General features: G+C 37.2%; 1 protein-coding gene across 2 annotated transcripts in view; it reads left to right on the forward strand.

Annotated features, from left to right (window-relative positions):
- Positions 1 to 24,389, forward strand: part of pebp4 (phosphatidylethanolamine binding protein 4) — a 176,659-nt gene that overhangs the window by 135,931 nt on the left and 16,339 nt on the right. For both annotated transcript variants that reach the window (XM_005170788.6, XM_073911247.1), the window contains exons 5-6: positions 5,174 to 5,219; positions 6,138 to 6,254. In XM_005170788.6, coding sequence (XP_005170845.3) covers positions 5,174 to 5,219; positions 6,138 to 6,254 — 163 coding nt within the window. The remainder of the gene's footprint in view (positions 1 to 5,173; positions 5,220 to 6,137; positions 6,255 to 24,389) is intronic.

The raw sequence follows: 24,389 nt of genomic DNA on the forward strand, positions 1-24,389 counted from the left end.
GGCTTAGTCCTTTTATTAATCTGGGGTCACCACAGCGGAATGATCCGCTAACTTATCCAGCCTATGTTTTATGCAGTTGATGCCCTTCCAGCCGCAACTTAACACTGGGAAACACTCATGTACTCTCATTCACACTCATACACCACGGCCAATTTATTAGTTTATTCAGTTCACATAGCGCATGTGTTTGGACTGTGAGGGAAACCGGAGCACCCGGAAGAGACCCACGCCAACATGGGGAGAATGTGCAAACCCCACACAGAAATGCCAACTGACCCAGCCGAGCCGGGACTCAAACCAGCAACCTTTTTGCTGTGAGGTGACAGTGCTAACCACTGAGCCACCATGTCCCCTGCCACACATTAGTTTATTTCATTTGAATCTTTGCTCTATTTTTGTATTTATCAATGCTTGTGATTGGTTTATTCTACTTCACACAGATGCACTTCTCCTACAAAATCATCTCACTTGATCAAATTTTATGAATTCTTTCCTAATTTTTTTCAAATTCTACTCAATATCGCAACATCAGAATAATATAATATTGCTATATCAGCTTTAGTATGAGTTGAGAAAATTGTGAGGTGCTTTTCAATTTTGGATGAACTATCCCTTTTTTATCCTGCAGAAAATATTATGAAATATGTCAAGCTTAATGCACTACTGTGTCCACATAAAAGTACTCCTTTGCAGCTTATTCATTGCATCTTTGACCCTTAAGTGAATCTGCTTGTCCCTGCAGTCCCTCTGTCCTCCTGTAGGAGGCGGCGGAGAGTGGTGCGTCTCAATGGTCTGCTTGATTGACAATAACAGAGCGCCTACTAACAAACCATGAGAGATATTTAACACAGGGGACTTCCCGTTTAAAATAGGTTTTGAGCACAACACTTTTTATTTCTCATCATGTACTTTATCTTTTTGTGTTTAATCTCACAGTGTGTGTGAACTACAGCCTCAGCAGAGAGGAATCAGATGCATTAGACAAACATTCCAGCAGGCTGTTTACAGTGAAACAGTGCAGTATTAAAGCTGCTGGAGGATATGGGTTTAAACTCGACAAATATAGGAGAGCCCTTTAGGGGGAGGGAGTAAAAAAGAATAACTCAACTCATAGAAAGCTCGGAGAGAATCTCTGTTCCTAGGCAACGGAAACTTAATATACAATTAATAATATGGGAATTTGCGATCGCTCGTTTAATTTGCCTGGGAATTGGCTTTTGTCTCAGGATATTAAATATGGCGGATTTGGTTGCGGGGACCGTCATTGACATATTTAAGCTTGGTTAGGTGAAGCTCCTGCTGGGTCTGAGCCGCGGTTAAGCTGAGGTTTTGTGGCCCTCGGGTGATGAATGAATGAAGGAGAGAATCACAACACATCCCCAGGCTCTCATTGTGTTCATTCAGAAGCCGCACAGTAGCTTTTGTTCTGCTAAAGTGCCACTGTTATACAGCTCGAAAGGTTTGTAATTGTGTTTTGGAGGTGGTCTACAGTTACATCTATTCAAGGTTTGTTTGTTTTCTTTTGCTTATAATATTCATTGCAGCATCAGCTCTTTTTATATTATACTGTGTCTGAAATTTCTTTAAAGATTCACTCTTTCTAAATCAGAGGTGCCCAAAGTACAGTTTAGATTCTCAGCCTGAACCCAGACTTGACTCAACCCAACTTATGGGCTGGGATAGGGCGATATTTTCTGCCACTGTCTTCGCACTGGTCCGTGATCAAGCATTTGTGTGGGTGTTTTTTAGTCATTATTTAATTAGCCTAATTGGGGGAAAAGCTATGCCATAATTAAAAATATTATACATATATTTTAGCAAATATTTACAATATGTAAGTCCATAAGCAACTTGTGTGTGTCTACAAACTTGCACAATTTGTTCCTTTCATTTAGGCTATTTAATCACTTATTATTACATTATTATTATTTTGCTAAGTCACTCACTTAAGGCAGTACAGTGCATCCGGAAAGTATTCATAGCGCTTCACTTTTTTCACTTTTTTTTTATATCATCTTATTCCAAAATGGATTAAATCCCTAATTTCCTTAAAGTTCTACACACAATATCCCATAATGACAATGTGAAAAAAGAGTTTTTTAAAATGTTGCCAAAAACCTGAAAAATCAAATGTGCATAAGTATTTACAGCCTTTGCTCAATACTTTGTTGATGCACCTTTGGCAGCACTTACAGCCTTAAGTCTTTCTGAATATGATGCCACAAGCTTGGCACACCTGTCTTTGGGACTTTTTGCCCATTTGTCTTTGCAGTACCTCTCAAGCTCTATCAGGTTGGATGGGAAGCGACGGTGTACAGCCATTTTCAGATCTCTCCAGAGATATTCAATAGGATTTAGGTCTGGGCTCTGGCTGGACCACTCAGATACATTAACCGAGTTGTGAAGCCACTCCATTGATATTTTGGCGGTGTGCTTTGGGTCATTGTCCTGCTGGAAGATGAACCGTCGACCCAGTCTGAGGTCAAGAGCACTCTGAAGCAGGTCTTCATTCAGGATGTTTCTGTACATTGCTGCATTCATCTTTCCCTCTATCCTGACTAGTCTACCAGTTCCTGCTGCTGAAAACATCCCCACATGATGCTGCCACCACCATGCTTCACTGTAGGGATGGTATTAGCCTGGTGATGAGCGCTGCCTGGTTTTCTCCAAACGTAAATCCTGGCATTCACTCCAAAGAGTTCAATTTAAGTCTCATCAGAGCAGAGAATTTAGTTTGTTATGGTCTGAGAGTCCTTCAGATGCCTTTAGGCAAACTCCAGACGGTGAGTGTCTTCCGTCTGCCCACTTTTCCATGCAGGCCTGATTGGTGGATTGCTGCACAGATGGTTGTCCTACTGTAAGGTTCTCCTCTCTCCACAGAAGAACGCTGGAGCTCAGACAGAGTGACCATCGGGTTATTGATCACCTCCCTGACTAAGGCCCTTCTCCCCCGATCACTCAGCTTAGATGGCCGGCCAGCTCTAGGAAGAGTCCTAGTGGTTCCAAACATCTTCCACTTACGGATGATGGAGGCCGCTGTGCTCATTGGAGCTTTAAGAGCAGCAGAATTTTTTCTGTAACCTTCCCCAGTCTTGTGCCTTGAGACAATCTTATCTCGGAGGTCTACAGACAATTTCTTTGTCTTCATGCCTTGTTTGTGCTTTGCCATGCACTGTCAATCCTGGGGCCTTAAATAGACAGGTGTATGCCTTTCAAATTAGGCCCAATCAACTGAGTTTACCACAGGTGAAATCCAATTAAGCTGCTGAAAAATCTCAAGTATGATCAGTGGAAACCAAATGGACCTGAGCTCAATTTAGAGCTGTGAAAACTTGCGCACATGTGATTTTTCAGGTTTTTTATTTTTAAAAAACTTGTTAAATCTTTTTTCACATTTGTCACATGTTTTTTTTTCACATTATGGAGCTGATGGAGTATACACTAACCTGCGTATTATTCAATAACAAGATGGTTGCAAAAAGGCAAATCTGACAGAAACGAAACAGGCTGAATGAATCATACACTTAGCTATGAATTATTCATCTACAAGAGGGCGCCAAATAATCAAAAAAGCAATAGTATCTAGATGCAGACATGGATTTGCAAACTTCATATCTCAAAGATGCAGAGTCAGACACAAAGCACTCAATGGGGCTAGTAAGGTCACTGTGAGGGGTAGGGGTGGGGTTAGGTGAGCGCATGGATGCATCGAGACCCCTATCAAAAACAGCCTCTCAGACAAACATGTAAATATGAATGTGCATGTAAGTGTATAAATGTGAACGTATTCACTGATGGTAAAGATGATTTGAAGTCCCCGGTGTTATTCAGCAGTTGTTATCTGGGAATAACATATCTTGGAATGTCGCCACTCACCAAACAGCATCAAGTATTACAGACAACTGTTTAATAAGTGTCAATTAACCAGTCACATGTCAAGAAGCAAGAACAAGATCTGCTATATGTCCTCTGTTGTTTACAGGGACATTCAGTTGTTGCATCTAAATGCGGGAGCGTTGGTTTTTTTGCTCTGTTTGCGTGTTCTTGTCGTTTGTCTACATTTGAAATAACAAATTTTAACGTGCAAGACACGGTATGTCTTGGAAATGCAGAATGCAGTTGAATGCAACTTTCAGGCATATTGTAATTGATTTACATTGTTACGATTGACCGTGTGGATGGAGGCAAAAAAGTGTCACAGAAGCCGCTGGTGAAAGTGAAGAGTGATTTATTTACACAAAGTGAAAACAAAAATCCAGCAAAAAGGTGAAAGTGACAAAATAACAATAAAGAAAAATAAACTATTCAATATTTACAATGTATATACAGGCTTGTTCAGCTAAATCAAGTAAATGACCTGAACAAAATCTGTTAACAATACTGACACAAACACAACCTTCTTCTACAACTACCCACACAGAGTGAATGTTTGGGGCCATTTTATTGTATTGGCCCCACCCTTGGGTTAAACCATTTTACTGGTAGTGGGTTGACATGTAGACAAAAAATACATAAAAAGACATTCAACAGAAGTATAAATTAATGCAAGTAAATAAATATGCATACCAAACTCAAAATACAACACAACAAATAACCAATACAAATTTAAACAACAAAACTGTGATTTTTATTTACTGACCAGGGGGTTGTGACCCTGATGATGTCATGGAAAATGGCTGCTCCAAAGTGAAGTCGGGAAAAATCTTTATAAATGGCTTTGTTTGAAAGTTAAACAAGTTTGGTGCTGAGAAATGAAAACTGGTAAGTATATGTAAACTCTCTATGTTTGGTTAATAAATGAAGTTTAAAAGAAAATGTGTCTGTGGTTATTTCAGTGTTGATATGGGCTATTGTTTGACATAAGTGAAATTTTTACATAAACACAATTCTAATCTTGACAGAAAAACATATACACATTACACAAACACACACATGCACAATACAAATAACACAAAGGTCCATGTTTAAAAGTATGTATTTTATGTATGAGTGCAATGTGATGTGTGTTTGTTAGTCACAGTGTCTTTAGTTTTACACTGTGACATACATTTTTATCTTTGAAACTTTGCAGTCAATTTACAGTATTAAACAGCTTTATTATACACTATATGAAAGTGGTAAATGTATTATAAACAGCTTATTTCTCATATGTGTTTTTTTCTTTTGTCTGCAGGGTGAAGCACTTCAGACAGGAGACGTCAGAGGCACTGAACTGTCTGGTGAGTCTGAATATGCATATTTCACTGCTGCAATTGTACATCTGGAGTTAAACTAACCTTTAAACCTAAATATTAAACTCAGGATCTTTTAGGCTTATGTAGAAAGACCTTTCAAATAAAAGGCGAGAAGTCAGGTCCACATCGCAGTGTATTCTGGCCAAAAACCACCCACTCAGAGAAGAACAGCACCTCTGACTGACACATAAAACAGCCAATCAGAGTTGATTTAGTTTTTAATGCATCACTGATCAATATTTCAACAATGAACTGACAGGAAAAAATCATTATAAATAAGTTTGTGCAGCAACATTTCAATTCTGAGATCTGAGATAGAGTATCTTACTGATCAAGAGATAAGGTTAACTTCCAAAAAGATTTTATTCTAGTGCGACACACAGGCTAACCAGACACCAGGTTTTATCTTCTTTTACAGCTTCTTCATGACACCCAGCTCTCTTTAGAGAATTCCTCCAATGAGGATTAATATAAGGCACCCAGGATAATATACACTAATTAAATGCATATGGAAACCACCTTCTGAATGACCCTTTTTTAATATATGTTTTTGTATCATCTTTTCTTTGGCAATTTTTTTAAAGCCCCTATTGTCATTATAAAATAAAATGTTTAACCTCATTATATAATGCGGCCTTATATGTTTTTTATTTATTTATTTATTTTTTTTAAGCATCATGTGACACTTGAAGACTGGAGTAATGATGTGGAAAATTCTGTGTTGCATCAAAGGAATAAATGGCATTTTAACATATATTAAAATGTGAAACTAGTGTTTTGAATTGTAGTAATGCTGTATTTCAGAATAGTGCTGTTTTGTATATTCTGTTATACAGAATATTACCATTTTGCATTAATAAATAAACACACTAGTTAAGGGACACTCTTCTTTTTTATCATCAGCATATGCCCGCCCTACTCCCCCTAAAGGCACTGGACTCCACCGCTACCAGATTCTTGTGTTTGAGCAGCCTGAAGGCCGGACACCTTTCCTTAATAGAGAGGAGAATCGCTCACGGGGTAATCACACACACATGTACAGCTATCTGTTTATTATTTTTATTATTATCTCCAATTTTTATTATTGTAGTTATTGTTTTTAATATTATAGTTATCATTTTTATCTATTTATTTTTTGATTTATTTATTTATTAGTATCCTTATTAATGTGGGCATTGCTATTAATATTGTTGTTTTATTATTTATTTTATTAGTAATAATAGTATCATTATTTTTATAATTTTGTATTATTATCTTTATTATTTTTATTATTATATTTTGATTATTACTATATTTTATTATATGGTTTGTCATCACTGATATTGATTAACAACTTATATTATTATTATTATTATTATTATTATTATTATTATTATTATTGCTATGGCTACTATTGTTATTAATTTTTTATTATAATCTTTAGAATTTGTATTATTAAAGTTATTATTTTTATTAATTTATTTTATTATTAGTATAATCGTTATTTTATTATTTTATATTATTAGTATCATATATATATATATATATATATATATATATATATATATATATATATATATATATATATATATAGTAATACTATTACTAATAATAATAGTAATAACAATAATAATAACTATAAATAATAATAACTATATATATATATATATATATATATATATATATATATATATATATATGTATGTATATATATATATATATATATATATGTATGTATATATATATATATATATATATATATATATTTATTTATTGTTGTTATTATTATTGTTATTACTATTATTATTAGTACTAGTATTACTACTACTACTACAACTACTACTACTACTATTGTGTACAATTTCAAAAATTTATGCATGATTTTATGGTGTTTTCTCGAGATTAACAGCCTTTGGACAACAGGTATTACAATTTTCATAGAAAGTAGCAGCATAAAAATAATGCCAAATTTCATATTTTTTATATTTTATATATTTTTATATCCACAGAAGAAAAGGTTGATATAGGTTTAGATTAAGTGAACAATTTTTAAAAATAATTTTAGTATACATACTTTTAAACACACACACACACACACACACACTTGCATACTGTACATGCAAGTCCACCTATTTTAGATTTCCCTGAAAATATCAGGTCTTGCCATTCAGCACAACTTGTAATTACCATCTCGCCATGAAGTGACAAACACCACCGAGCAAGACGTTGACGTTTGCCTCTAATTTATATGTTTTTGTAATTGCTCTGTAATTTAACATTTATATCAGAATGATTGAGAGCTGAATAGAAAAGTGCCGATAACACTGAAGACTAAATACACACACTAATGCACTTATACATATTACAGACTACCCTTAAGATTAAAACACAGAGAGATTATGAACTGCATTCATGACTGACGTAATTCAATTATTCGTCTTTTGATACATGGCACGCAGTGACCAACTGGCGGCAGAAAAATGATGTCCTGATGGCAGAAAATAACTTAATACATTACATTAAGTTGAATGACCGCATTTGTCACATCCAGCACTTGAACTAGTTTTCTTCATTGCCAATTATGTTGTTTCCATCGCTCCCTGTACCTACTTGTAGGTTTCAGCTGCGTATGTGGCTTCCTGTACAGATGGCCTTATGAATTATGGCAAGTGTTTGATCTTTGACAGACAAGACAGTTTCCAAAGCTTATAAGACTTTAAGTGAGTCAATTTAATCAGGGAAATGTAAATGCATTTGGTGTGTCTGTGTTTTAATGTGTTATCCAGCATCATACACCTGCTCTTCTACTTCCAGCACCATTGAATATCAAGCGTAGTGATGTGTGTTAGCTCTGTGCTTGCTGTACTATCCGTCAGATTTTGACGACATAGGCTCATTCTGAAAATGTACCCCTATATACATTTCTGGAGATCTCGAATTATGTAGCCAGAGCTACGTATGGCTGCATTTCGTCTTTAAAACGAACGCTACAGGGTGGTATGACGTTTCCTTTTCATGCAGCTGACCACTTACCTCCGTGTGGACGGCTTTCCCGCTGTGACCAGTTTGCCCAGTAGCTCACCATGTACATCGGCGGATTTAAGACGCAGAGAGGAGTTGACCATGACAACAGGATTCGAGTTCAGTGAAGAACGATTCCAGAAAAGGGAAGACAAAAACAGAAGCCAAAAGCTAAAATAAACAAGTAAACAACAGGGTTAGAATGTGGTAAAATCTGAAAACATGGTAAAAATCAGGCGAAGGCTTTTCTGGATTACTTTTTAAAACTGGTGGAAACATTTTACTGCTTCTGAAAACACTATTGGCTGGGTTTATGGAAGGAGGAGATCAAAATGCTTTACTGATCCAACTTTTTTTTAAATGTGTTGCAAGAAACAAAATTAGAGTACATTTTTATTTTAAAAAACAATACACACCCATACACACACACTCATACGGCAAATTATGTTAACCCAATTCACCTATAGCGCATGTGTTTGGACTACTGGAGAAACCGGAGCACCCGGAGGAAACCCACACCAACATGGGCAGAGCATGCAAACTCCACACAGAAATGCCCACTGGTTGTTGGCACCAATAGCCTTGTGGTTAGAGTGTAGACAAATAGCACTAAGGTGCTCACGGCGACCCGAGTTCCATTCCCTGCTCAAGGTCTTTTGCTGATTCTTCCCTTCTCTCTGCTCCTCACACTTTCCTGTCTCTAATCTCCACTGTCCTGTCCATTAAAGGTGAAAACCCCAAAAAAAATAATTATAAAAAGCCACTGAGCCACGATGTTGCCCTTTTTTAATAATAAAAAAATAATAATAATTAAACGAATGTTATATTAAAGGTACATAAATGTATTCTAAAATTAACATTCTGGTATGTAATTTGTATATTTGATTTAGATATGCAGTTCATTGTACTCAATGGATTTTATTGAATAAATAATATAGTATTTTTAAGAAAAGACAACCTTCGTAAGGCCTTACAATAAGGTTTCACAGCCCGTTTCCACTGAGTGGTACGGTACGGTACGGTTCGGTTACTATGCTTTTATGGCCGTTCCCACTCTCAAAAGGCGTACCGAACCAAACCACTTTTTCGGCACCCTTTTGAAAGAGTACCAAACACGAGAAAGGGTCCCAAAAGGCGGAGCTAGACGTGCAGCTGAACGCTATTGGTTTACAGAGATACATCATTCGCTTGAGCAACAAGCCACAATGAAAACAAAATACCCGCCATGTTTAAAATACCCAGCTGACGAGCCAAAAGATTACAGCGGAATTACATATAATAGCAAGCCATGGTCGACCCGGGCTCAAACAAACCTTGTCGTCATCTTGATGAACAGTCACAAAAGCCAAAAAGAAGAGCAGATTTACCCTGTGCCCCTTAGTTTTTTCAAGCCAGTCTGAAGCACGAGCGGTTTCGCTTTCTTACACATCTCTGAAATAACAAACTTATTGAGCTGATGATAATAACGTGCGCCTGATTATTGATATGCTTTTGAAACCCGATCCTATCAGAAACTGACAAACACAAGAGTAAAGCACGAAAAAAAACAAAGGAGAAGCCGGAAAAAAAGCAGCACATGGTTTTTAGCAAACGTAAACAAGCTGCCATGTTTAACTATTATAAACTCAGAATGAAGAAATGACTCTCTAACAAAGGCTACATGTGCTGCTGAAGATTAAAGACACAGATGAGAGGTTTGCTTTGACTGTAGGCTACATTTTGTGTTGTTTTTGAACCCAAATAAGGACTAAATGTCTGCTGTGTGTAGTTCTTCTGTAGTTGGTAACATATCGAAGACTGTAAGCGTCTGTATGAGTTCATATATGTTCATTTATTTATTTATTTTATATAATTGCAGACGTTACAGTAGGCTATTTTGCGCTGTCATTGATCTGCAGTTATAATCAACTCATGTTGACAGAAGAGTTGGTAATAAACATTTATGCACAAGTATTTATGTGTTTAAAGCATCTGTTTTGTGAGAAGTGCTTCTCATATGATATGTGAACGACCTGTACAGTTTTACAGTGGACATTTATTTGAGTAAGAATGACGTCTACTGAAACTTTTTGTTGTACACGATGCCCACCAAAAGGAAACACACCGTACTGTACCAGTCAGTGGAAAAAGGCCATTTGTTATTGTATTTACTGACAAGAATTTAAAATTAATAATCATTCACATTTCTAAATGTTAGTTAATGGAAATAAACCTGTTCATGTTAACTCGCAGTACATTTAGTAATGTATTTATTTATTTTATTAATGCATTAGTAAATGTCGAATTATGATTACCTAATGAAACATTGTAAAGTTTGACCGCAATCTTATTTAAACCCTGTTTTCGCTCTGGTCTCATGTGCTTTATGTGTTGTTTACACATGTGCCGACTGCTAGGCCATCTTGTTTTATGGCTGTGTTGCCTTTATTACACGTAGTATCTGTAACGGGATCAGGAGATGCTGCAGACTGGAGCTCAGCATAATATGATATGAATCTTGCTTCAGATCAACTCAAAGCAGTGTTTACAAAGTGCCATTCGAAGCTTTGCACTATTTAAAACTGAACTATGAAAAAAATAATGATTTTTGTTGTTGTTCAGTTTACATTCTAATCTCCTCTGAAACCATATATTGTTATCTTGATGTCTAATTGGATTTCCTAATCATTTTCTCATTAGTATTTTTCATTGGCTCCGATCAGGCCAAAATTGTGTCATCAGCGAAAACCCCTCCAGCCATTTCCTGTATGTGGACTGTATTCTGATCAAATTTGCTACTGTCTTTTTATATCAGCCCTAAATATTGTAATTAGAAGATTTAATAATGTCTTTTTGTGCATAATTCATAAACAATAATGCTTTTTTGAATGTCCTGTCCAGTGGTTTTTGTTTTCGTCTGCAATCAAGGAGAGACACAATAATTACTGTGGTGTTTTGCTGAGTAATATGATGTGTGTGTGATGCTGGGATACATATTATTTGCATAGATCAGCTTAAATAAGCATCATAGGCTCTGTCTGAAAACGTATCCCTATATACGTTTTTGGAGATTGTGAATTATGTATCCAGAGGTATGTATGGCTGCATTTCATCTTTAAAAAGAACGCTACAGGCGGTATGATGCTGTTCCTTTTCACGCTCACCAGCTGACCATTTGCCACCATGTGGACGGCTTTCCTGCTGTTACCAGTTTGACCAGTAGCTCGCCATGTTTGTTGGCGGAATTGAGACATAGTAAGCAGTCAACCGCGACAACGGTAAAAATGGGTAAGACAAAACAGAAGCCAACGGGTCAGTCTGTGCCTTTGAAATGACGATTGGTTGGGTTTAAAGGAGGAGGGTGGATCATTCAATCAGTCAGTTAATCAGTCGACAGCAGCCTCTGGTGGATTTATGTGAGAACAGCAGGCGCAAATAGCACTCGCGAGAGAAATTTCAGATTTCAAAAAGCGTACACAGCGGCCTTTGGTGGATTCGTGAAAACAAAAACTGCAAAAAAAACGTCGCTCCTGGGAAGTATTTGGCGTATAGTGCAGGGGTGGCCAACCCTGTTCCTGGAGAGCCACCTTCCTGCAGATTTCAGTTGCAACCCATATCAAACAAACCTGAACCAATTAATTAGAAGCTGAACACCATTTGATAATTACAGGCAGGTGTGTTTGACATGGGTTGCAGCTGAAATCTGCAGGTAGGTGGCTCTCCAGGAACAGGGTTGGCCACCCCTGGTATAGTGGTACGTTTTCAGAATGAGCCTGGGTTGTAAATAAGACATGTAATAAATAAATATGTCTTTGTTGACTCTTAATGAACCAGTTCTAATGATTCTGTGAAGCAAGTCTAGTGGAAAATTCCATGGCTAGAAAGTCCTCTCAGCCAATCAGACTCAAGAACCACAACCAGCTGTTGAATAAATTAACACATTCCAGTTGTTGATTTTGATCTGATGTTGACTTCAAAGCCTGCGTGAACCGTAAAGGTGCTGAGACTTTTATTTCAGTGTGTTGATGTGCTTCCAACTGAAATGGAATATTAAGTAGGGGCGGAGCTTTCTTTTACGCATCATTCCCTCAAAGAGGTTAAACAAACTGCAAGAAGGGTGTGGTTAAAGATCCCGTGTGTGGAGAGGTAAGCATGATCGAACACCCAATGAGGGGGGAGAGCATGCTCAGAGCCCGGCGGCTAATCATCAGGCTAATCAGAAATAATAAATAACACCTGTTTATTCTAGTGATTGGTCTGCTGATTAGCCGCCGGGCTCTGAGCATGCTCTCCCCCTCATTGTGTGTTTAATCATGCTTACCTCTCCACACCGTGAAATGAAAATGCAGTTTTTTTTAGATGTTGGCATCGGTATGTTAGCCTTAAGGATATCTATAAGCTAGTGTGACACAAACAATAACAAAATTAATGTTTAGAGAAATATACAATTGATATAAAGATGTCTTGTAGTTCGTCACTTCCGCCTAAATCAACCCTCAAATCTTGACCAATCAATTGCTGTCTGGTATGTGACATGACCCCGCCCCCTTCTTATATGCTTTTCATTGGATGCCTTTGATCTCAATCCCACCGGCAGAGTTGTGATAAAACGCTATTGGCTGGTTTTTAAAAAGGAGGAGGAGCTACTCAATGTCCCACCCTCTCTCTGTGTTTCAGTTGACATTACGTCAAACATCAAATTTCAAAAAAGCATTTCACGGGACCTGTAAGTAAATGTTGTAGCTAAAGCTGTCAAACTGACATCATCAGAGAAGAACCGCCTCTCCAAAGGCGGAAGCAAATGCTCAGACTTTGATTGAAGATTACCAAAAATACATTTCAGTAGATTAACTTGTACGGATTAATTATTCACCGTAAAGTTCACATGAATCGGAAGCTTAAGTCATTTTTTTCCGTATTGTGATGCAATTCCTAGAAAATCTGAATATTAAATGAGGGAAAAGTGGGCGTGGCTTGTTTTTTTTCTACTGCAAGCGGATTGGATGTAGTAAAGTAGGCATTTTATTTAGAAGGATCAGGAAAAGGGTTTGGGGAGAGTTCATAATACAACCTAACAGACTTGTCCTGCTCACCATTTCTGTTTGTTGTCAAAACTGACAGCTGGAGGGGGCGTGGTTAAGTATGTTAGCCACGCCCAATACCTCAGACAGACCTAATCTGACAATTTACCTAAAAAAACAAACAGGAAGGCCTTTTCAGATTTTAATTAAAGGGCAAACTTATTTAGTTTTCTTAATGACATGCCTTGATGAATTGTTCACCTTAAAACTATAGCAATGTGAGCCAACAGAATCAATATGTTAAGTACACAAGAGATGTCAATTGACATATGTCAATACATAAGAGTCAATGTGGTTAGTTTTGATTTGATTTGTACTTTAAGACTGCTGGCAAAATGAACGTGGTAATTTTTGAATTTACACAGACTTCAACACAACAACAGTGTTTCTGCAGTGATGTGGTGATCCCCGTCTCCATAACGTGGCCTATAAGCGCTCTCCATCTCTCATGCTCCGCTGACATTGATTGGTTAATTGATCTAATTGTCGGGTTTGGAGCATTTGACTGTGGGTGTGGAGACATCTAATGATCATTTCCCACTTCCCCGACTCTCCTCTCCACACATGGCGATCTCCATTTCCCCTGATGCCCAACTCAATTTCAGCCCGAGCTTTGATCTCCCAGCGTTCAGGAGAGCTGCAGACTGTGTGTGTGTGTGTGGGTAGAACGAGAAATGTGGGTCACAGAAAGGACAGTGACAGCTGGTTGTTACACAATTGGCAATGGGTGGCATGCGGGCGGCAGTGGGCATGGAGATGTGTGTTGGTGGGGAATCCCCTCGCCTCCTCTGCGTCCTGTATCCTCCTCAATGGCCATCCCGCTGCCAGGGGTTTCACGGGCCACGGGTCAAGCCAAGCGGAGGTGGCAAATGGGCACGTAGAGCCCGGCGTCCTCAGGCTGCCAGCTGGCACACCGACGTCTGTTCACACACGTTTACACGCTGGCCTTCAGACTCAAACACAGGGCGAACAACCCACTACTTTGTACTCTCCCTAAACACCCTGCTGCCCACACTCACGCTGCCCACACACACACACACTCTCTTGCTGTCTCAGAGAGAGGGATATTTTTAATGTCTCTCTTATCGTGGAGTGTGTGGGAGCCCTTCTTTCATTCAGATGCTCTACCTGTGACACATCGCTTGTGAATTGAGGGATTATGAACTTACTAACTCTTTGTTGAAGTATTCAGTGCTATTAAAATAAGACACACAGCTGCTCATTTTACAGTGATCTATCTATCTATCTATCTATCTATCTATCTATCTATCTATCTATCTATCTATCTATCTATCTGTCTGTCTGTCTGTCTATCTATGTCTGTCTGTCTATCCATCCATCCATCCATCTATCCATTGTCTGTCTGTCTGTCTGTCTGTCTGTCTGTCTGTCTGTCTGTCTGTCTATCTATCTATCTATCTATCTATCTATCTATCTATCTATCTATCTATCTATCTATCTGTCTGTCTGTCTGTCTGTCTGTCTGTCTGTCTATCTATCTATGTCTGTCTGTCTATCCATCCATCCATCCATCCATCTATCCATTGTCTGTCTGTCTGTCTGTCTGTCTGTCTGTCTGTCTGTCTGTCATCTATCTATCTATCTATCTATCTATCTATCTATCTATCTATCTATCTATCTATCTATCTATCTATCTATCTATCTATCTATCTATCTATCTATCTATCTATCTATCTATCGTCTGTCCGTCCGTCCGTCCGTCCGTCCGTCCGACCGTCCGTCCGTCCGTCCGTCCGTCCGTCCGTCTATCTATCTTTCTATCTATCTATCTATCTATCTATCTATCTATCTATCTATCTATCTATCTATCTATCTATCTATCTATCTATCTGTCTGTCTGTCTGTCTGTCTGTCTGTCTGTCTATCTATGTCTGTCTGTCTATCCATCCATCCATCCATCCATCCATCCATCCATCCATCCATCCATCCATCCATCCATCCATCCATCCATCTATCCATTGTCTGTCTGTCTGTCTGTCTGTCTGTCTGTCTGTCTGTCTGTCTATCTATCTATCTATCTATCTATCTATCTATCTATCTATCGTCTGTCCGTCCGTCCGTCCGTCCATCGTCTGTCTGTCTGTCTGTCTGTCTGTCTGTCTGTCTGTCTGTCTGTCTGTCTGTCTGTCTGTCTGTCTGTCTGTCTGTCTATCTATCTATCTATCTATCTATCTATCGTCTTTCTGTCTGTCTGTCTGTCTGTCTGTCTGTCTATCTATCTATCTATCTATCTATCTATCTATCTATCGTCTTTCTGTCTGTCTGTCTGTCTGTCTATCTATCTATCTGTCTACCTGCCCACCCGTCAGTCAGTATGTCGATCCGTCGTTCTATCGATCGTTCTATCTATCTAACTACTATATTTATCCATCTATCTATCTATCTATCTATCTATCTATCTATCTATCTATCTATCTATCGTCTGTCCGTCCGTCCGTCCGTCCGTCCGACCGTCCGTCCGTCCGTCCGTCCGTCCGTCCGTCCGTCTATCTATCTTTCTATCTATCTATCTATCTATCTATCTATCTATCTATCTATCTATCTATCTATCTATCTATCTATCTATCTATCTGTCTGTCTGTCTGTCTGTCTGTCTGTCTGTCTGTCTGTCTATGTCTGTCTGTCTATCCATCCATCCATCCATCCATCCATCCATCCATCCATCTATCCATTGTCTGTCTGTCTGTCTGTCTGTCTGTCTGTCTGTCTATCTATCTATATATCTATCTATCTATCTATCTATCTATCTATCTGTCTGTCTGTCTGTCTGTCTGTCTGTCTGTCTATCTATGTCTGTCTGTCTATCCATCCATCCATCCATCCATCCATCCATCCATCCATCCATCCATCCATCCATCCATCCATCTATCCATTGTCTGTCTGTCTGTCTGTCTGTCTGTCTGTCTGTCTGTCTGTCTATCTATCTATCTATCTATCTATCTATCTATCGTCTGTCCGTCCGTCCGTCCGTCCATCGTCTGTCTGTCTGTCTGTCTGTCTGTCTGTCTGTCTGTCTGTCTGTCTGTCTGTCTGTCTGTCTGTCTATCTATCTATCTATCTATCTATCTATCTATCTATCTATCGTCTTTCTGTCTGTCTGTCTGTCTGTCTGTCTGTCTATCTATCTATCTATCTATCTATCTATCTATCTATCTATCGTCTTTCTGTCTGTCTGTCTGTCTGTCTATCTATCTATCTGTCTACCTGCCCACCCGTCAGTCAGTATGTCGATCCGTCGTTCTATCGATCGTTCTATCTATCTAACTACTATATTTATCCATCTATCTATCTATCTATCTATCTATCTATCTATCTATCTATCTATCTATCTATCTATCTATCTATCTATCTATCTATCTATCTATCTATCTATCTATCTATCTATCTATCTCTCTATCTGGCTGTCTGTCTGTCTGTCTTTCCATCCATCCATCCATCCATCTATCCATCAATCAACTGTATCCATCCATCTATCCATCCATAGTTCTATCCATCCATCCACTGTATCCATCCATCCATCCATCTACTTATAGTCTGTCTATCTGTCTATAAATAGTGTGTCTATCTACAAGGGTTGGACTATAAAACTGAAACACTGGTCAATTTAGTGTTGGCATTTTGATGGCTAAAAGTGCCCAGCCTGGTGGTCAATCTTCATTGATTGGTGCCAGCAATGAAAATCTTGGGCTTTGGACAATGTGAAACATGTATTGTTCTCTGTTTCCACCTTCACTGTCTTTCCCACATCTGGGAGAGTTAAGGTGTGGTAAAGCCCCAAAGAAGCGTAGCATGCCCAGATTGAAGCATGGGGGGCGGATGAGTGATGGTTTGGACTGAAGAGTCATGGCATTCCCCAGGCCCAGTACTTGTGCTAGATGGGTGCTGGGTCACTATGGACTGCAGAACCATGTGCACCTAATGCTTCAAACATTATATCTTGAAGGCGGTGCCATGATTGTGCACCAGTATATACAGCAAGACTGCTGACAGAGTGGCTTGATGAACATGAAAGTGAAGTTGAACTTCTCCCATGGCCTGCACAGTCACCTGAAGTAAATATTATTGAGCCACTTTAGGGTGTTTTGGAGGAGCGGGTCAGGAAACGTTTTCCTCCACCAGCAACACTTTGTGAACTGGCCACTATTCTGCAAGAAGAATGGCTCAAAATCTCTTTGCCCACAGTGCAGGTCTTGTATCGGTCTTTCCCAAGGTCAACTGATGCTGTATTGGCTACAAAAGGAGGCCCTGCGCCATACTAATGAATTATTGTTATAAACTGAAATGCCTGGTTTTAGGCTTTTTTTTTTTTGTATAACACCTGTATTTGTCCATCCGTCTGTTTTTTTTTTTCATATACCGATGGAAAATATATAATTTAAAACATTATTTTACACATTTCTAAGTGTAAAATACCTTGCTGCGACTTAGAAAATATAAAAAAAGTTTTGTTTAACCGAGCAAACTTCTTAAATATATTGCCCAATATTCCCAACACACTTCAAATAATAAAAAAAGGAAATGTAAAAATAAATAAAATTAAAAATAAATAAATAACCACATATATGTTTGCAATATATACAGTATATACTTGCTACAAATATCACTACAAATGTTATATTAAATACCCTATATATTCAATAATAAATCAAACCCCAGTGTGTACAAAAAAGTGTTGTGTTTGTGCATATGTATCTGTGTGTGTGAACTTAATTTTATATCCCAGTAGGGACCTAAACCTGAATGCACACAGACTCACAGGGATGTTTTTGACAAATGGAGGTCCCCACGGGAAAACATGCTTATAAATCAGACAGAATGAAGTATTATGAAAATGTAACAATGCAGATTGTTTCCTGTGAGGGTTTAGGGGTAGATGAATAGAATATACAGCTTGTGGTAGAAACATTATTACATCTATGAGAGTCCCCACCGGGATATAAGCATGTGTGCGTGTATGTGTGTGTGAATCTGAGCTTCACACACACAGACAGTGGAGCACAGAATCAGAGCTGCTCTTTGAAGTTTAGGTCTGAAATCAGTTGAGCAGATCTCAGACTCAGCACTTCTGTCTGTTCAGAGATCAGGGCCTGCTCAAACATACACTGCCAGAGTGACGAGAACAATCACACATCATTCTCTGTGCTAAAATTATTATTTTATTATCGTTTAAAAAAATTTACAAACAAAGCGGACATTTCCAAGTGTCACTACATTTCCAAACTATAGAATAAAATACATTCATAATGTTAAAACAAATAATCTGTACATATAGCTGATTTTTTTACTTCATTTATTTCATTTCACCAATCAGACAGTCATTTGGTGCACTTTGCACAATGTGACTCTATGATTGGTGAAATGTTCCTTACAACAGACTGCTATTAAACATTATTGCTTTATAAGTGAATTAATAAGTCATTAATGTGAACAAATGGATTCAACAAAACATATACAATCAATGAATGACCTTGAAATCAAATAACAAAGCCAATATAATTGTAATATATACAGTTACATGTATGTATATACAGTTATACGTATAGTTGAAGTCAAAATTATTTGCCCTTCTGTGTATTTTATTTTTCAAATATTTACCAAATGATGTTTAGTAGAGCAAGAATTTTTCACAGTATTTCCTATAATATTTTTTTCTTCTGGAGAAAGTCTGATTTGTTTTATTTCTGCAAGAAGAAAAGCAGTTTTTAATTTTTAAAAGCCATTTAAGGGCAATATTATTATCCCCTATAAGCAATATATAATATATATATATATATATATATATATATATATATATATATATATATATATATATATATATATATATATATATATATATATGTGTGTGTGTGTGTGTGTGTGTGTGTGTGTGTGTGTGTGTATGTGTGTGTATGTATATATATGTATATGTATATGTATATATATATATATATATATATATATATATATATATATATATATATATATACATATATGTATATATATGTATATGTATATATATATATATATATATATATATATATATATATATATATATATATATATGTATGTATGTATATACAGACAATATTTAGATATTTATTTATATACACAAAGATTTGTATATATATTTTATATATATATATATATATATATATATATATATATATATATATATATATATATATATATATATATATCTCATTTCATTCAATTCATTAAATATAAATATTATAACACTTCTCCCCTGCATCTCTTTTTTTCTCTTTTCAATCTCTCTTTTTATTTGCCCCATAAAATAAACTTGTCTCGGTAGAATTTGATGTGTAATTAATTATACTGAAATCTAAAGTACATTATAAAAATAAAAATATATATAATGCTCTGATTTCCCCCACAGTCAAAACACATGTGCCATAGGTGAACTGAATAAACTAAATTGGCCGCAGAGTATAGGTGTGTGTGTGTGAATGCAAGAGTGTATGGGTGTTTCCTAGTGCTGGGTTGTGGCTGGAAGGGCAGCCGCTGTGTAAAACTTATAATATGTTTTAATAGTTGGAATAGTTGGTGGTTCATTCTGCTGTGGCCATCCCTGATAAATAAGAGACTAAGCCAAAGGAAAATGAATGAATGAATGAATGAATGAATGAATGAATGCAGCCATTGTGAGTTTGATCGTCTCAGTAAACAGATCATCACTTACTCAGGAATTGTTCGAATAATGGAGCCTTTCCACATTTCTGGGTTTCTAAGTAGCAGAAGTTGTCACAGTTGTAAACTTAGAACACAGTGAATGGGAGAGTACAACAAATTATTTTGATACAATCCCATTGGCTGAAATAATAAAAGAAAAGCTGAAATATGGTGTTAACAGGACTTTCAGTAAATGGAAAAAAAAAATGATGTGAGACTGATAACGGCAGCTAGAAGATTAAACATTGTCAAATTTACTGTCCTGTCCAGACTATTCAATAAAAACGTAATTAGTTTTTTTTTGTAATTCAATGCAAAGATGATGTAATACATGCATTAAATACATATAAATATACTTTTTTTAATCTAAATTCTAAAATAAAAATTATTTATTTATTTTTTTTTTGCAGTTTTTGTTTTTGCGACTCACCAGAGGCCGCTGTGTACGCTTCTTCAGACCTCAAACTTCTCTCACAAGTGCCATTCGGGTCTGCTCTTCTCGCATAAATCTACCAGACGCCGCTGTCGACTGACTGACTGACCGACTGACTCACCCCCCTTCTTCCCTGATCCCAACCAATAGCGTTTTCAAAAGCACAGATTGACCAGCGCAGTGGATTGATCAGGATTGATCCACTTCCCTAAACCCAACCGACAGTTTTCAAAAGAAATCCAGAATTTTTTTATCACATTTTCAGATTTGACTACATTCTCACCCTGTCATTTACTTGTTTATTCTGTTTTTGTCTGACCCGCTTACTGGAACTGTTCTTCGCCAGACTCGAACCTTGTCATCAGGGTCAACTTCTCTCTGCGTTTTAAGTCTTTCGATGTACATGGCGAGCTACCGGGCAAACTGGTAACAGCGGAGAAGTCATCTATATGGAGGTGCGCGGTAGAAGTCTTGTGAAAAGCATCCATAAAAGTTGAGTCCCTGACCATTAGGTTTTGATTATTACCTCTGTTTGCAAAATTGCAGTGCTTTCCTATAAACCTGACGATGAGTTATATAACTTTTAAAAGGACTTTTGGCTAATTAATTCCCATTGCCTTCCAAAACTTTGTGTCACAACCGCTTTCACCAGGACTCCTGAGAGAAGCGCACCGCGTCATCTGCTCATATCCACTTGAGCAGAAATGTGTGAGCTCAGCACCGGGTAATTGAAGCCATTAGCAGCCCTGCGCTCTAGTAATGGACCCACAGCACTCGTCCTCCCACTAACTGATTCAGTCATTAATCAAAGACTTCTTGACCAGGCAGAGACGCCGCTTCACCATACACAACACAAACACCTGCAGCGCCACACTTTCTTATTCACTCACTGGGAAAAAAAAATCAAGCAAGTGTTCAGAAATGCCATTAGACCCTCCTGGAAGATGCAGGAACTAGACTACCTGACAAAAGTCTTGTCGCATCTCCGGGCCCTATCATACACCCGGCGCAGTGTGGCGCAAGCATGGCGCAATAGTCTTTTGGTAGTTTCAGCTTGGCGCAAGAGTCGTTTTGAGGCGTTGCGCTACGCTGTTTAAATAGCAAATGCATTAGCGCTCATATGTGCGCCCATAGGCGTTCTGGTCTAAAAAGGAAGGCGTTCTGAGGCGGACCGCTGGCGCGTTGCTATTTTGAGAAACTATAATAGATTTTTCATTAGACCAAAACAAACCCGGTCTAAACTCCAGCGCAGAGTTGCACCTCGCTTACACACTGCTTAATACACACAAGAGAGCAATAGGCAAATATCTTTACATATGAAACATTTAAATATTAAGGATATATATAGGATACAATAAGAATAGATATAGGATATAAATATAAAGGATTAAAATATTACAAAACATATTATTTTCTAGCCAACATAAATATGAAAAATCACTGCTTTTATGTCTTCTTCATCTCGAGAGGCTTTTTCAGTTCATTCATAACAATTTGCTTTTGTATAATGTTATTATTATTAGCAGTATTATTTATTATATCCATATTTATATTTGTTTTATTAAAAACAAGCTTAGATTTGCCCACCTGTCAGGTTTTAGACCATATGGGGCACAGCAAGTGTTTTAGGATATAACTCATGTTTTTGAGCACACTTTGCTATTATTATTCATTTATTCGTTTGCTAGAAAAATTAGAACTGAATTTAGAAATAGTTTTGAAACAAATATTTGCGCTTAACAAACAAAAGTATTTATTTATAGACTAATTGATGTCTGTGCTTAAAGGTTTCCCTATCCAAGAGTGAAAGTGATCCATTATCTCTCATTCTCATGCAGTAGATGTTCTGTTTACAGTTTTCTGTTAAAAAACTGTGAACTGTTTGCTTGTGAAATGCTCATTTTTTCCACTTAGACTTACTTTGCGTTCTGTAAATAGCGAATGCGCTCTTGGCGCGACACAGCTGACTCTTAAAGGGAATGGGAGATGAGACTCTGATTGGTTTATTTTCAAAACACACCTATAACTCATTAAGAAATAAACTCAACCCTTTTAGATCATGCGCCCCTGCGCAAAGCGGATTTTCCTGTCCTTAAATTAGCAAAAATGCGTTCTGACACACTCTGAAAGCGTTTGCGCCCTGCGTTTTGCGCTCTGTGCATGGACCGTCAGAATAGAGCCCTCCAAGTTTTAGTTTCCAATAAATAATAACTTCTAGTTGATCATTTGAAATCAGAAGTGGTATATATGAAAGGCAAAGGCCTCCAGATTACGCGTTTTTGACCAAAATTAAATATGATCATGCCTTGATTTTTAATGATTTAATTGGGACAGTAAGGTCTGACTTTAATTCCACAAAAGTCTCATCACTGAACAGAAATAATGTCCAGTATAGAATATAAAGTTCTGCTGCAGTGGAGACAGAATGAATATTGTCTGACTCCATCATGAGCTTAGCGGATTGCATCCAGACATCTCTGACATGACTCAAATCACTTATTACACTGCAAAAAATGCTTTTCTTACTTAGATTTATCTTGTTTCTAGTCCAAATATCTACAAATTCTTAAAACAAGAAGCATTTTCTAGACAAGCATAACATATAGTCTTGTTTTAAGATACAATATGCCAAAGTTAAGTAAGTTTTTCCTTAAATCAAGCTAAATAATCTTATCACAAATCGAAAAACAAGATTATTTTGCAGTAGGTCTTCTGCAGTATTTGGGATGATTGGGATGCAGATTAAGATTTGTTGATTTTTTTTTGTTGATTTCCAAATGATCAACTGGAAGTCAAGTAATTATTTGTTGCTCTTACAACTGGGATCAACAACAAGACTTTTGTCAGGTAGCGTACTGTAATGCAATGTAATTAAATGATCCACTGCAAAGCTGAATATTCAGCACCAATCATCAGTGTCACATAATCCTTAAAAATCAGAATAAGTAGAAAAGAAAACTTTCATGACAAATGCCTTCTTTTTTACAAACTGGTTTTATCATAATAACAAACGTACTTTACACCAGTGTTTCTCAACTGGTGGGTCGAGACCCAAAAGTGGGTCGTGGGAACATTTTCAGTGGGTCGCGGAGTGTGTGGTAAAAAAAACACAACAACAAAAGTTATTTCGCTTATACCGGACTTTTATTTTGAAATGCATGCGTGACAACCGTACCTATTGACATGTGAAATTTCATTTAATTATTGCAACAATTATGTCAAAACGCAAGTACGACCCCGAAAATGTAAAGTATGGATATATATATATTGACGACAAAAAAGGCTTCAGTGTCTTATGAGGTTATTAACAGTATTTGTCGTTTTTACTTTGTAATATTTTTATAATTTGATCCATTTTGTTAAATGACTGCAATTAAATAGTGTTTATTCGTAAGTCTTGGTGAATTTCTTATGATGTATCTGTCACTACTTGTTTATGTTAACAAATAAATACAAATTAAGTATAATTCCTAAAATTGTATTATAGTTCTTTAAAATTTGGGTCACGGCTTGATGACCATGTAAAAATGTGGGTCCTATGGCCAAACCAGTTGAGAACCCCTGCTTTACACATTGTATCTGCTGAGTCTCCTTCTTCAGCACTGTAAATATTTCTTCAACCTTTTTCCTCTATTCTCTGCATGTGTATTGTACTGTATTGGAAGCTGATTTCTGGTATATCTGCTGTATCTGAAGCCTCCGACACTGCCATGCTTGCAGGAGGTGTCTGTCTGTGTGCGTTTGTGAGAAAATATTCAGGAGTTCTTGCTAATGTATACAGAGCTAATGCTAATGTATACAGAGATTTGTCAAAAAACGAATAGCGGCGCTGCTGACGCTCATCAATCTCGATACAAGAAGAGCTGTCAAGTCAATAGGAGCGTGTTTTATTACTGAACCTAATTATTCTGTTGCTTGAGGCTTTAAATATTTGTAACTTATTTACCACTGACTTTAACACTGCACTTCTAG

The sequence above is a fragment of the Danio rerio genome, chromosome 8 (assembly GCF_049306965.1).
Source record: "Danio rerio strain Tuebingen ecotype United States chromosome 8, GRCz12tu, whole genome shotgun sequence".
Lineage (NCBI taxonomy): Eukaryota > Metazoa > Chordata > Actinopteri > Cypriniformes > Danionidae > Danio > Danio rerio.